The sequence below is a fragment of the Hordeum vulgare genome, chromosome 4H (genome assembly GCF_904849725.1).
Source record: "Hordeum vulgare subsp. vulgare chromosome 4H, MorexV3_pseudomolecules_assembly, whole genome shotgun sequence".
Classification (NCBI taxonomy): domain Eukaryota; kingdom Viridiplantae; phylum Streptophyta; class Magnoliopsida; order Poales; family Poaceae; genus Hordeum; species Hordeum vulgare.
In genome coordinates this window covers 454,361,362-454,376,499 of record NC_058521.1, presented here as the reverse complement: position 1 = coordinate 454,376,499, position 15,138 = coordinate 454,361,362, and the positions used below count along the sequence as shown (strand labels likewise).

General features: G+C 44.4%; 1 protein-coding gene across 1 annotated transcript; it reads left to right on the top strand.

Moving 5' to 3' along the window:
• The first annotated feature begins 3,992 nt into the window (after window positions 1-3,992).
• LOC123448933 lies at window positions 3,993-9,004 on the top strand. The gene is made up of 6 exons (XM_045125979.1): window positions 3,993-4,521; window positions 5,592-5,783; window positions 5,867-6,106; window positions 6,767-6,984; window positions 7,685-7,936; window positions 8,361-9,004. Exons 1-6 carry the CDS (start codon window positions 4,107-4,109, stop codon window positions 8,652-8,654), a joined length of 1,611 nt encoding a protein of 536 aa, XP_044981914.1. The 5' UTR covers window positions 3,993-4,106; the 3' UTR covers window positions 8,655-9,004.
• The last annotated feature ends 6,134 nt before the right edge of the window (window positions 9,005-15,138 follow it).

Here is a 15,138-nt window from a genome sequence, read left to right as displayed (position 1 = left end):
CTTGGATTCAAGCATCGTGTGAATAAGTTGAGTTAAAAATTGCTCTAACGTCAAAGACACAACAAAGAGAAAAGGTAGTCCTACCCTGCACAGACCCCACCGCCCAATCCAAGATCCAGCCATCCAGGAATATGAAAACGCGCGGCTAATGCATGCGCGAGCGGGTGGGCGGGCTCACGGGAGGGCGGAACGGCCACCGAGCGCCACGCCACCTGCCCGACGGGTGGCTCGGATCCTCTGTACGGTGGAACCAGCTGTGGCCCGTGCCGTTGCGGCTTATACCGTGGGACCCACTTGCCATCTATATGCCCGAGGGATGGACGGTCGTGTGGGGCCACCCAAGTCTTCTCCGCCCAGCCCAGTCCACCCGCCGCGACCGGCCGCTCCGCGCGTCGGCTTGTGCCGCCGTTTCCCTGTCAGCCTCCCTTTTACAGAGAGGTGTTTTGGGGGAGTGGACACAAGAACGGTTTTCGGCATCTTCACGCAAAGGGAACCCACGGATGCAAATCAGGTGGCCAGGATCGATGCGGTTCCAAGCAGAGCAAATGCTCATAGACGCCAACAAAATAAGATTGGGCGCTTTGTTGCTCTTGCAAGACATCATCGGCACCGCCTTCTTTGTTAAAAATAACTTCTTGTTTTTTCTTCTTGCTGAAGTTGCTTGCCATGTTCTCGTAAAATGCAAAGAACAAAAGTAAAGAACGAACGAATGATAAGGCGCATACGTTTCCCTTGCACTTTTTTTTCCAGCTCACCAGTAGGCCGTAGTAAAGGGTTTGCCATGCGTTTTCTTCTTTCAAGGACAGATACAAAGGAGTGACTCTCTATTTCTTTATTTTTGCTCAAGTAGTTAGTTTTTATTTCCCGTTATCTTTGTTGATCATCGGTCGTTAAACTCTCTCAAAAGTACTTTCTCTGTCACAAAACAAGTGTTGTTGATTAGTATAAAATTTATAATACTAAATCCGCATCATTAATTTGGGGACGTAGGGAATATAATATAAAACAAATACCACATTGCTGATATTTCATGACAATGTTTTGTTATCACATACCCCCTCCTCCGAAAATACTTGTCGAATAAATAGATATATTTAAATGCATTTTAGTTTTAAATATATTCTCTGATAAATATTTTCAAATGAAGGGAATACTATCATCGATCTACATTAAGTGTCGTAATTTTAAACTAACTTCAGTTCAAAACCGCGACACTTATTTTGGATGGAGGGAGTAGTATATACCTAAATCAATATATGAATCGTCGGACCACAAACAATTTTTCTCCTTCACACGTGCTCCCGACGTCTAGGGTTTCTGCGCCTCCCGTTAGTGCATGGTCGATCCTAGCCTTTGTCGGGGGGGGGGGGGGGGGGGGGCTCATGCTTCATTTTTAGGTGTTTTTAGTCTGTTTAGGGTTTGTGTCCTGTTCAAAAAGTTGGACAGCGATGACTTTTTAAAGATAGAATAAAAGCTCTCCCCACATAGCCCCCGTCCCGGTAGCATGTCTAGTGTAGTCGGACGACATGCGAAGGTGTGTCTTCGACGAATCTTACAGTTTGATCGTGTTTGTCTTTAATAGATCTACATAGTCCTGTACTTTGACATTTTCCTCCGTGTCTCTACAATTTATATCATTTTAATCTATGCTTCTCTTCGTCAATTATGATTACTGCTCGGTGTGCTGGTCCCTTGGGGATTAACATGAAGATTTTTCGAGTGTCTACCACAACAAGTTTTTTATGACTTAGATGAGGGAGGAGCAATGACGACGACTCGTATTCGGCTCGCTCCGGTGATTACAAGTGTTGGTTGGTCTATGGGTATGGATGTAATCTATTCTATTAATACACTATACTCCATAATTTTTTGACGCCTCGCGTCAATTGAGTTATTCATTAGTCACCCAATTTGATCGGCTCAATGATATTTTATTCTCTCAAGAAGTTTCCCCATTCGATTCTTTAGTTCATTGCCCTCTTTAATTTTGGAGCTCTTTCGTTCAACTGAGTTATTCAATTTAGATTTGGTTTTATAATTTTGGCCAGGTCAACAATTTTTCAAATCAATCCTCAACGATCAGACTATAAAAACATATCAATCTAGCGCACGCCTCTCAACACCTAGAAAAAATAAACGTGAATATATGATACCATAGCATCAAATATAGTATATGCAATCACGATTCAGAAAAATTCCTACGTAAGTATGTGCTGGCCAGCAAATAACACAAAATCACATTGCAAAAGCCCCACCAAAACACCACATTATAAATAAAAAGTAAAGACACTCTTTCATCTACACCACTCGTCAAAACCAAATACTCCTCTCAGTTTTAAAATATAAGGTGTATTGGTTTCTTGAAACGTCAAATTTCTTTAACTTTGATCAAGTTCAGAGCCAAAAACATTGACATCACAATGCTAAATAAAAAAAAATATAGAAATTCATTTCATGATGCAGCAAATGATGTCGATTTGATATCATGATTATTGATATATTTCACTACAAATTTGGTCAAACCTAAAGAGATTTGATTTACAAAAAACTAGAACACTTCATATTTTAAAACCGAGTGGGCAGAGAAACCCCAAGAACACAACGACGCATCAAAGCGCGCCCAACCCTTCTAGTAATACATTGTGATCCCTAATTAGGGCCTCACGATTAATTAAGGTCTACATCAAGGAGTCTAATTCTTTTCATTCATCATGCTCCCTAATTTTGAAGTTCTCCCTTTCGATTGAGCTAATTTAAGATTTGTTTCATTGCTTTGACAGGGTCAACGATTTTTCAAATCAATCGACAACAATCATCCTATAAAAATAGATCAAGCCCCCGCATCCTCTCACCACCTAGGACAAAGAAAACGCCAATATGTGACACTACAACACTAATATAATGCATGCAACCATCGATGCAGAAATTTTCCATGTAAGTATAAGTTGATATGCAGATAATGCATAATCACACCGTAAAAAGCCCATGAAAACATCATATTATAAATAAAAGAAAACATGCTTCATCATTTCCCTCATTTGCCTAGTTGCAAGCCAAATAATTCCTCAGTTTCAAAATATAAGACATGTTAGATTTTGAGAAGTCAAATTTGTTTCACTTCGACAAAGTTTAGAGACAAAATCATCGACATCCACAATATTAAATAAAATAAGTTATGAAAATTCATTTCATGATGAACCTAATGGTACCGATTTAATATTATGGATATTTATATATTTCTATACAAATTTGGTCAAATTTAAAGATGTTTGGCTTTACAAAAACTGATACACCAGATTTTATACTCCCTCCATCCCAAAATTCTTGTCTTAGGTTTGTCTAAAAGTGGATGTATCTAAATACTATAACATGACTAGATACATTCATATTTAGACAAATCTAAGACAAGAATTTTGAGACGGAAGAAGTAAAACATACTCCCTCCGTCCCAAAATTCTTATCTTAGATTTGTCTAGATATGAATGTATCTAGTCATGTTTTAATATTTAGATACATTCATTTGTAAACAAACCTAAGATAAGAATTTTGGGACGGGGAGTATGAATAGAACAATTATGAAAAACCCAACAACACAAACGGTATGGCAAATCACACCAAATCATTTTAATTTTCATTATTTATGATGTTCTTTGCTCTGTCATGATGTTTGGTGAATAGTTTGAAAGTTTTTCCGAAGAAAAATATAATAACGGCCGAGCAGAATGAATCCCATCCCTATATATATCTAACGTACGTTAGCATGCATTTTTCCGGTGCAAACGACGGGGTACCCATAGGCCATTCCGCGCCAATCGAACCGCTCGCTAACACCATCCGCCGTCGGATCGTCGCACCCTACGGCGCAGATCCGCGTACGCCCGCGGAGAACGAAAGCAACCCCAGAACAACCAACCGGGCAAACCACCCAGGTGGGGCCCAACCCACCAGCCCTGCCGCTACAGTTCCCAGTTTCGCCTCCATTTCAATTTCAACCCCGTCTCCTCTCCATTCACTCGCCACTCCTCGCTGCGCTGCGCCGCGGAGAGTTCCTCCCTCTCTCAAGAGCCCACCAAACGCACGCGCGGGCGGAGGCGATCGGCGGCGCGATGGCGGCGGCGACGACGATGACGTGGCACGAGGAGCTGGCCACGCTCGTCGGCGACACGGGCGTGCGCCTCCCTGCCGCCGCGGCGCCGGCGCCCAATTCGGGGGCGGCGGCGGTCGGGGGCGGTTGGTACGGGGAGGAGGAGGAGGGGAAGGTGGAGGAGGGGTGGGCGCAGCAGGCCAGGGGGTTCGCCGAGTCCACGGCGGAGATGCTGCGGGAGCTGGGGCTCGGCGTGTGGGACGTCGCCGCGCAGAGCCTCGCCGGCGCCGAGGACAGCGAGCTCGCGCGGCGGCTGCGGCGGCCGGCGGCGGCCGCGGGCAAGCGCCTCAGCTTCATGAACGAGTACCTCCCCGAGGACCGCGACCCCGTCAGGTGCTGGGCCGTCGTTGCCGCCGTCGCATTCGTCGCGCTCCTCGGTAACCGCCGCTGATCTCTCACCCGCCGCTCTTCTCTACCTCGCGTGCACGTTGCTCTCTACCTCCGGCCGAGCGTGTAGCGCGTGTCGCGTGTCGTCGCGCATCGTGTGTGCGCGTTATGCGCAGTATTTGCTGGTTTGAGGGGATGGATCTAACTGACTAGTAACCCTGGGGGTTCAAACTAGAGTACTGTGCTGCTTTTTTAGGCCAGGGTTTGCTTCCGATTATAGAGTCAGTCTCGCTCGTTCTCTACCGGCTTTTCTTTTTCCGAATGTTGACGAGAAAAGGGTTCCAATGTGGGATCCATGCCTATTGCCTAGTGTGCTTGGGCAGACATTTGTTGACGGGGTAAAAAGCAAAGCAGTACACCATGGGTGGGTGCTGCAACACTTGTGTGCCAAACAGCCTAGTCCTGAGTATAGTGGGGCTCTGGGTTGATTCTGTGCCATTCTTCCTTCCCAATTTATACGGGACAATTGTTAATGCCCTCTTAAATGATTAATGAATGTGAGCTTCCGTTGTTTCTCTAAAAGTAAAATACAAAAATCACCAAGGTCTCTTTTAAAATTCTGTTAGATTTGCCAAGTCAACCTAATGGATTTTTTTTTTCTTTTGAGGGAAGGGTAGTCAATTGTTTTACCATTGTGTCAGCCGAGCTGCTTACTTTGGCTGTGTGGGCTCTGTTGCTAATTCTAATGGGTTATTGTAGTGTCAGGTCTTGGTGCGAACATAAAGCTTCTTGCTTGCTAAGAGGCAGGTGTTGTTCAGTGTCTAAACGTTAGGCATTTTATTCGATTTTCTAATCTCATGGTGATATCACCATTATTATCCTGTTAGGCAAGGAAAATAAAATGACAGTATAGAACATCTATCCACAGTGCCATTGCAAATGCTTATATCAAATTTACTCTGTTTGACATTGCACAATTATTACGCCATTGCACAAGTCACCAGAAGAAGTCTCTTGTATGTGTTAAGTGTTTCAGTCAACAACAAAATTTTATGTGCACGTAGAATAAACGCACTACTCCTAAGTTGGTTGCTTCATTAGTGACACTATTTCTGTGCAGTATTAGGTGTAGGAAGTGGCGATGATACCCCAGTGGAGCAACCGAAGAAACTTTACATAAGCCCCCCAAATGCTAAAAGATTTCAACTTCCTGATGGAAGGCATCTGGCTTACGAAGAAAAAGGAATTTCAGCTGGAAGGGCAAGATTTTCACTGGTTGCCCCCCATTCTTTTCTTTCATCAAGGCTAGCTGGTAAGAACAGCGGTTACGTTGCTTCTGGGCTATCGTATTGTGCCATGCTGCAGTTTTTATCCATTTTGCTCCTTTCTATGCAGGAATTCCTGGAATCAGCTCATCTCTTCTAGAGGAATTTGGGGCACGACTTGTGACCTATGATCTTCCTGGTTTTGGTGAAAGTGATCCTCATCCAGGCCGAAATCTGAATTCTTCTGCATTAGACATGCTTCATTTGGCCGATGCCCTTGGGATTGTGGACAAGTTCTGGGTTGTAGGCTATTCTGGAGGTGGCATGCATGCTTGGAGTGCTCTGCGCTACATTCCTGACCGGGTGGCAGGTAGCCTAGACCAGATGCTATTCTATGTTCTTTTGCAGTGTTCTATTCATGATCCTGTCCCATTCCATATATGTATCCTCCCCTTACTTTGATAAATAGGTTATGATGCTGATATCACCGTTAGTTGGTTTTATTTTTTGTGATTGTGCCTTCTGAGTGTATGGTATCCACATCATACTTTCTTATGCTTGACACTTATTGTTTGTCATAGTTTACATTCAGGTGAGTTTGTTACCGGCATGGCTTGAGAAAAAGCAGTACTTCAGACACTCTTAAAGCAAATTACCATCCTTTTGATTTGATAAGAATGTAATGGCTACCGAATCAGATGACAAAATCATCTCACGCTGTCTTCAAGAAAAACCTTTTTTTTTTCATTATTTTCATTTGTTAAGCAAACAACGGGATATACTTCTAATTTAAAGCACCACATGCCTGGTCCTTCTTTGGCATTTTAGTTTTGTCAAGACATAGTAATGACTATTTTTACTTCCATGTCTAGCACTATTCCATCTTAAGCTGTAAAATTATGTTCAGTCAAAATCATTTTTGGGTTATATTCCACGGACATAGATCTTGAATATTTTTATTGAAGTATTTGTGATATTATACGCTTACTAGTATATAATTCTTGTCGATGACACATTACCGTAAATCCAGGTGCAGCAATGTTCGCCCCTATGGTAAATCCATATGACTCCAAGATGACCAAGGATGAGAAACGTAAAATATGGGACAGATGGTCAACTAAACGGAAACTAATGCACATTTTAGCTCGGAGGTTTCCATCACTATTGCGCCTCTTCTATCACCGAAGCTTCCTTTCTGGAAAGCAAGGACAGCCTGAGAGTTGGTTATCATTGTCAACGGGAAAGAGGGTATGTTGTTATCAGTGTTTCATACAATCTTTTTTGTACAATCTTCAGGTGCAAATGCTATCTTAGTTTTCTTTTGGAAATATGGGAATTGGTACCATTATGTGCCATTATTTGCTGTACTATCCCCGCCCTTATCTATAGGTGAACCAGACACAAGATTTGTAGTGGGGTATCTTGTAGACATGGAAGATCACATTTTATTGTAGTGAGGTACCTCAGACGATGATACAAGAGTAGGCCATGTGTTGTCCTCCCTCCGTCCCAAAATAAGTGTCACACTTTGTACTAAATCAGCGACACTTATTTTGGAACGGAGGGAGTAGTTAGGAAAAGAGAAAGTTGTGATCTTTATAGGAAAATATGACATCACATTTGAATAAAATTGCAACTCAATTCTCCTTATCTAACCAATACAAGACCCTATAGATACAGCATTTTTAGCTTTAGTTCTTGAGTGAATTAACGAATAATTACTGTTAGTGGCATCGGTCTGTCATGCCTGCACTGCAATGCCCTCTGAATCACGTTCCGCTGCTGCATGGAAGTACTAGTAACGGATTCATTTGATGCTGCTTATGCCACCTCAGAATAATTATGTCCAGGCCATTCCTGTGACGAAGCCTGAAACTAGTACTGATTTTCCAAGCTTGAGCATTCACCCTGTTTCGTGCCAAATACTAATCCTTTATGCATTACTCAGGACAAAACTTTACTGGAAGCTCCTATGTTCAACGCATTCTGGGAAAAGGATGTTGCAGAGTCTGTGCGGCAGGGAGATGCGCAACCATTTGTAGAGGAAGCTGTGCTGCAAGTATCTGATTGGGGTTTCAGCTTGTCAGACATTCAAATGCAGAAGAAAGAGGATCAGGGGGTGTTTGAATTTATCAAGTCTCTGTTCAGTCAGGCTGAGCGAGAGTGGGTGGGATTTCTAGGCCCAATCCACATTTGGCAGGTTTGCATTCTGTTTGCCACAAATAATTGTTGATTTCGAATCGAGTTGGCTTATTTGAGCATAGTTGTAGTTTATTCTAACACATGTATATTTCATCCTGATTTCTATTTGAATGAGAGTGACTTGTGGTTAGTAGAAAAGAGAATGAAACACGCTAGTTTTGTCATGTGCGTACGCTAATGCATGACAGGGGTAAAGCTTCTGGCGTAGGGAGGTCGGGTGAATCAAATGGCAGTATAATTGACAAATGGGCATTATTATACATAAATCATAACTGTGTGTCATCAATTCATCATAGAAGCAGTAAACCGCTAATGTCCAATATATTGCTTGAAGAATCACATTCTCCTCAGGCTACATGTTTTGCATCCTCATTTGGCCGAGTTCTTCCTGAGGCACTAAACTCCGTTCAATCTTTGAACAGGGAATGGACGATCGGGTGGTGCCCCCGTCGGCGACCGAGTTTGCCCGGAGGATGGTTCCAGGAGCCACCGTCCACAAGCTTCTCGACGAAGGCCACTTCTCGTACTTCTGTTTCTGCGATGAGTGCCACCGGCAGATATTCTCCACCCTGTTTGGCACCCCGCAGGGCCCTCTAAACCCTGTACCGGAACCCAGTGAAGTGGCCCGGGAACCGACGGAAGAAACAAGCCCTGCATACGAAGAAGAAGAAGAAGAAGTGGCAGAACAGGAGCAGGAAACATCAGGCCTGGCCTGATATCATGTTCAGCCTCAGGATCATGAGTATAGATACAAGAGTACAAGACGACGTTACTAGGAACCTCAACACAGACCGACCTCACAGAAAAGATAGGCTTTTCCTTCCTTGCCGCCGGTGGACAAATGCTGACCGATAGTTGGTGGACTGAGCAGAGCGTCGAGTATAAAAGGAAGCTCTGGGTCTCTGGGGTCTGGATGGGAGGCTGCTGCACCGATTGTGCGGGTTCAGTATAATGTACAGAAGTCTTGAAAGGTCTGCGCATGAAATCACCTGCTTAGTATGTGGTGTAATGGGATGGTTGTATTACTCTCTCAGCTATGCAGAAGTAAAGTAGTCTTGCTGCACCAGCATTCCTGATTCCTGAAATGTAGTATTTGCTTCCTCTGCGGTGTGTTGCCTTTTCCTGTTTTTCTGAAATACGCCACTAGACATTGCAACAAAAAGATAACAAGGCACAAAACGAGCAGTCGGAATTACGGCGAATTTCTTTTTTTACTTCACATCTTCTTTCTTAAACTGTACACCACACGTCGGTGCTTGAAAAAGCGCTGGCATTAAGTGAAAGACACAGCTCCCAGGCTTTGATAACTATTGCCCACTTGCCGCTAGAAACGAGATCTAATAACCAATGAAGAAACGTCGATTGAGGCATCATTCCCGCAGGCTTGCGATTCTTCACAATAGAAAGGGATCAATAATTCAATATACATCAACCATTCTACTGAACAACTCGAGAGAACGAGTCAATGTCGCCACACCAAGAGACATCTAACTGATTCACTTGATTGACACGCGAGTTGTCAATATCTAAAGAGAGCCATCAGCTCTGACAATACCCACCATCACATGTCCTTTGTCAACGATGGATTGGGTGTCGTCAAGATGGAAAGGGGCCAGGTAGACCTTACTTGAATGGGCCACTGCCACCGCTACCTCGATGATACCGTCAGGAAATCAAAACCTAAAAATGAAACAAGAACCTACCTAATAAAACTAAAAAAACAAGAAGTGATGGTTCTCCACGCATCTAATCACCGACGAACCACTGAAAAAGAGGGAGCAGGGGGGTCAAGACGGTGAAGGTCACCTTTTTTTTCTTGAAGGCATGGAGGAGACCTTGGCGGCGGCTTTGGGAAAACTTCACTAGTATGGATTTTACGTTTTTTTTAAGGTTTAGTATGGACTTTACGTGTATATACAAACACAGCAAAAAAACATAAATGGGCCGAAGACCACTAGGCTGGTCCGGGCCAAATGGGCTTACATTGTGGCTAGCTCATAAGAGCAAAAAAAAGGGTCAAATGGGCCTGTCTTCCTGACTTCATCCCGACACGGGGCGCGCATAGAAGAACGGACTGGGCGCTCGCGCTAACCTATCGGACATCTGGATCGGAGCAGAGCGTCAGCTCGCCACCCCCGCGCCGCAGGCAGGGCCCCAAGCTACCGAGCAGTGTGCCCGCGCCCGCACGCTACCACCTCGTGCTCGCCTCGTCCTCAGGCTGTCCGTAACGGAATTGCTTCACGTACGACGTTTCACGTCCGATAACTGTACGATCCTTCCATCGTATCGTGGTACTTACACCTTCCTGCCTGCCTGTGACCCATGGTCCAGCCCAAACCCAAAGCCCGTATTACTCTGCCCTAAATCCATGAAAACTTGTCCACGATTCCACCTCTTCCCTCTGTAACTTTTCACGCCTCCTCCTCTTTCCATGACGGCTCATATTCCTTATCATCTCTTCTCTGCCGATCTACAAACCCGTCTCACCCACATATGATCTGCACCAGTACAAGGAAGTTCAATCAGAAGGGCAAACAATCAGGTCCAACCAACAGTACGAGGTGGGTATCTTTTACATTGTTGAAATCAAATCTTTTCCATGCCTTCTTCTTCACCAGTTCTTCCCTGCTGACCTATAAATCTATCTCATTCCCATGTAATCGGCATCGGTATAAAGAGGACAAACAATCACGACTAGCAACCAATCACAGGTGTGTATCTTTTGTATTGTTTAGATCTAATTTGTTCTAGATTATTTCTTCTTACGGCGCTATGGCGGATGTATGATCACCATCGATCTGTTCTTGTTGTTGGCAACTTTACATAGATGATGGAGCCAAATTTAACTTCAGATGAAGTGGCGGAACAGAACATGATATTTGACGGGGATGATGAAGATGTTTTCTTTGTGGAGGAGATTGGTGACCATTTGGAGGACCAACAAGTAGAACCAATCATGATGTTGGAACCTAAGAAGGGGCTCATGTTTGATAGCGAGGATGCTGCTGTTAGGTTCTACAAAGGCTATGCAAAAAAGAAGGGGTTTGGTGTAGTAAGAAGAACTACCAGATACGATGAAGACAACAAGCTTACTTATTTTACTCTTGCTTGTAGCAAACAAGGCAAGGCTCAATACTCATCAAAGAACTCATTTAAACCTAATCCATCGACAAGGATGCAATGTCCAGCTAAGACTAATTTCTCTCGGCGAGGAGATAAGTTTTGCATTAATTCTGTTGCAGTTGACCACAATCATACAATAAGTCCAAGCAAAGCCAGATTTCTGAGGTGTCATAAGAAACTTGACTTGCATGCCAAAAGGACGCTACAATTGAATGATCAAGCAGGAATCCGAATGAACAAGAATTTTGGTTCTATTGTTATCCAAGCTGGTGGCTATGATAAACTTGATTTTGGTGAAAAGGAGTGCAAAAACTATTTGCAAGAGACAAGAAGGCTGCAGCTTGGTGCCGGAGATGCACATGTTGTTTATCAATACTTCCTCCGTATGTAGTCAAAGGATCCAAACTTTTTTCATGTTATGGATGTGGCCGAGGATGGACGACTGATAAATGTCTTTTGGGCAGATGCAAGGAGTAGAGCTACATATGAATCTTTTTCTGATGTTGTCACTTTTGACACCACATACTTGACAAACAAGTATAGCATGCCGTTTGCTCCTTTTGTTGGCGTAGATCATCATGGTTAATCAGTTCTGTTAGGTTGTGGTCTTTTGTCTAATGAAGACACCGACACTTTTGTATGGTTATTTAAATCATGGCTATGTTGTATGTCAAACACCCACCAAATGCTATAATCACTGACCAATGCAAAGCAATGCAGAATGCTATTGGAGAAGCTTTCCCTATGGCTCGTCATAGATGGTGTATATGGCATATCATGAAGAAGATTTCTGAAAAGCTTAGTGGGTATGAAAAGTATGAGAACATCAAATATACACTGTCAAATGCGGTTTATGAGGAAGCTTGGCTACGTATGATCGAGAAATATGATCTCCACGACAATGAATGGCTTGGTGGATTATACGATGATAAAAATCTATGGGTACCGGCATATGTGAAAGATACTTTTTGGGCAGGAATGTCTTCAACACAAAGAAGTGAGAGTGTGAATGCTTTCTTTGATGGCTATGTACATGCTAGAACAACTCTGAAGCAATTTACGGAGCAATATGAAAATGCATTACGAGACAAGGTAGAGAAAGAAAACAAGGCTGATTCTAAGTCATTCCAAGAGGTAATTCCATGCATTACTCACTATGACTTCGAGGGGCAATTCCAGGTCGCATATACCAATGCAAAGTTTCAAGAGTTTCAAGATCATTTGAGAGGTAAAATATATTGCTATCCAACTTTGATGTACAAAGAAGATTCAATTTTTACATTTAGAGTCAGAGAGGATCGCAAGGTTTTTTATGAAGGAGAGGATGGAGGTATTAAAGAGAAAAGGGTTATTTTAGAGTTCATTGTCTTATTCAACTAAGGTGAATGTGATGTGCAATGTGTTTGCCGATTATTTGAATTTCGAGGCATCTTGTGTAGCCACATCCTTTCTGTGCTTGCTCTCATGGAGATTACGAAAGTACCTCCTAAGTATATATTGCAGCGATGGAGAAAGGATTTTAAGCGCAAACACACCTTTATGAAATGCTCCTATGATGATAAGTTGAATACACCAATTGTGCAACGTTATGATAATTTGTCCAAGCGTTCTCGTGAACTGGCAGAAAATGGGGTTGAGTCCGATGCATTGCATGATTTGGTTTTGGATGGCTTTAATGAGTTACAAATAAAGATTGATACGTACCGAACTACCCATAACATTCAGGAGGAGAATCCTACTTCAAAGCATGAAGATACTGTTGGATAACGTAGCATAAATTCAAAAAAAATCCTACGCATATTCAGATCTTCCTATGGAGAGACCAGCAACGAGAGAGGGGTGAGTGCATCTTCATACCTTTGAAGATCGCTAAGCGGAAGCGTTACTAGAACGCGGTTGATGGAGTCGCACTCGCGGCAATTCAGATCGCGGTGTGATTCCGATCTAGTGCCGAACTACGGCACCTCCGCGTTCAACACACGTGCAGCCCGGTGACGTCTCCCGCGCCTTGATCCAGCAAGGAGGAGGGAGAGGTTGGGGAAGATCTCCAGCAGCACGACGGCGTGGTGTCGATGGAGGGACGAGGTCTCCCGGCAGGGCTTCGCCAAGCACCGGCAGACAGGAGGAGAAAGAAGAGCACGACTGCGCCGAGGGAGAGGGAAAATTGTGTCTCCAAAAGCCCAAAAGTGCCCACTATATATAGGGGGAGGGAGAGGCGGCAGCCCCAGATGGGGGGAGGTGCGGCGGCCAAGGGGGGAGGAGGGGTGGCGCACCCTTCTGGTGGGCCTTAGGCCCACCTGCGCTAGGGTTCCCCCCTCTCCCTTCTTCTTGCGCCATGGCCTGAGTGGGGGGGCGCACCAGCCCACCTAGGGGCTGGTTCCCTCCCGCACTTGGCCCATCTAGCCTCCCGGGGTCGTTGCCCCCTTCCAGTGGACCCCCGGGGCCACCTCAGGTGGTCCCGGTACGTTACCGGTGACGCCCGAAACACTTCCTGTGTCCGAAACCATCCGTCCTATATATCAATCTTTCCCTTTGGACCATTCCGGAGCTCCTCGTGACATCCGGGATCTCATCCGGGACTCCGAACAACTTTCGATAACCTCGTATAACAATTCCCTATAACCCTAGCGTCATCGAACCTTAAGTATGTAGACCCTACGGGTTCGAGAGACAGGTAGACATGACCGAGACACCTCTCCGGCCAATAACCATCAGCGGGGTCTGGATACCCATGGTGGCTCCCACTTGCTCCACGATGATCTCATCGGATGAACCACGATGTCAAGGATTCAATCAATCCTGTATACAATTTCCTTTGTGTGTCGGTATAGAACTTGCCCGAGATTCGATCGTCGGTATACCTATACCTTGTTCAATCTCCTTACCGGTAAGTCTCTTTACTCGTTCCGTAGCACGTCATCGTGTGACTAACTCCTTTAGTCACATTGAGCTCATGATGATGTTCTGCCGAGTGGGCCCAGAGGTACCTCTCCGTCACACGGAGTGACAAATCCCGATCTCGATTCGTACCAACCCAACAGACACTTTCAGAGGTACCCGCAGTGCACCTTTATAGTCACTCAGTTACGTTGTGACATTTGATACACCCAAAGCACTCCTACGGTATCCGGGAGTTGCACAATCTCACGGTCGAAGGAAAAGACACTTGACATTAGAAAAGCTTTAACATACGAACAATACGATCTAGTGCTACGCTTAGGATTGGGTCTTGTCCATCACATCATTATCCCAATGATGTGATCTCATTATCAATAACATCTAATGCCCATGACCAGGAAACCATGCTCATCTATTGACTAACGAGCTAGCCAACTAGAGGCTTGCTAGGGACACATTGTGATCTATTCATTCACACATGTATCACTGTTTCCTGTTAATGCAATTATAGCATGAACAATAGACGATTATCATGAACAAGGAAATATGATAATAACCATTTTATTATTGCCTCTAGGGCATATTTCCAATAGTCTCCCACTTGCACTAGAGTCAATAATCTAGTTACATTGTGATGTATCGAACACCCATAGCATTATGGTGTTGATCATGTTTTGCTCGTGGAAGAGGTTTAGTCAACGGGTCTGCGACATTCAGATCCGTGTGTACTTTTCAAATCTCTATTACTCCACTCTGGACATGGTCCTGGATGGAGTTGTAGCGGCGTTTGATGTGCTTCGTCTTCCGTGAAACATGGGCTCCTTGGCTATGGCAATGGCCCCAGTGTTATCACAGAAGAGTGTCATTGGACCCGACACGCTTGGAACCACTCCAAGGTCGGTGATGAGATCCTTCATCCAAATTCCTTCATGAGCCGCTTCTGAAGCAACTACGTACTCCGCTTCACATGTAGATGCTGCCACGACTTCTTGCTTGCTGCTGCACCAGCTCACTGCCCCACCATTCAAAACATATACGTATCCGGTCTGTGACTTAGAGTCATCCGGATCTGTGTCGAACCTAGCGTCGACGTAACCCTTTACGACGAGCTCTTCGTCACCTCCATAAACGAGAAACATTTCCTTAGTCCTTTTCAGGTACTTAAGGATATTCTTGACC

Coding starts and splice junctions, on each gene's coding strand:
- LOC123448933 (XM_045125979.1), top strand. CDS start 4,107: ATGGCGGCGGCGACGACGATGACGTGGCACGAGGAGCTGGCCACGCTC. Junction 6,985..7,684: donor CATTGTCAACGGGAAAGAGG/GTATGTTGTTAT, acceptor TGCATTACTCAG/GACAAAACTTTACTGGAAGC. Junction 7,937..8,360: donor GCCCAATCCACATTTGGCAG/GTTTGCATTCTG, acceptor ATCTTTGAACAG/GGAATGGACGATCGGGTGGT.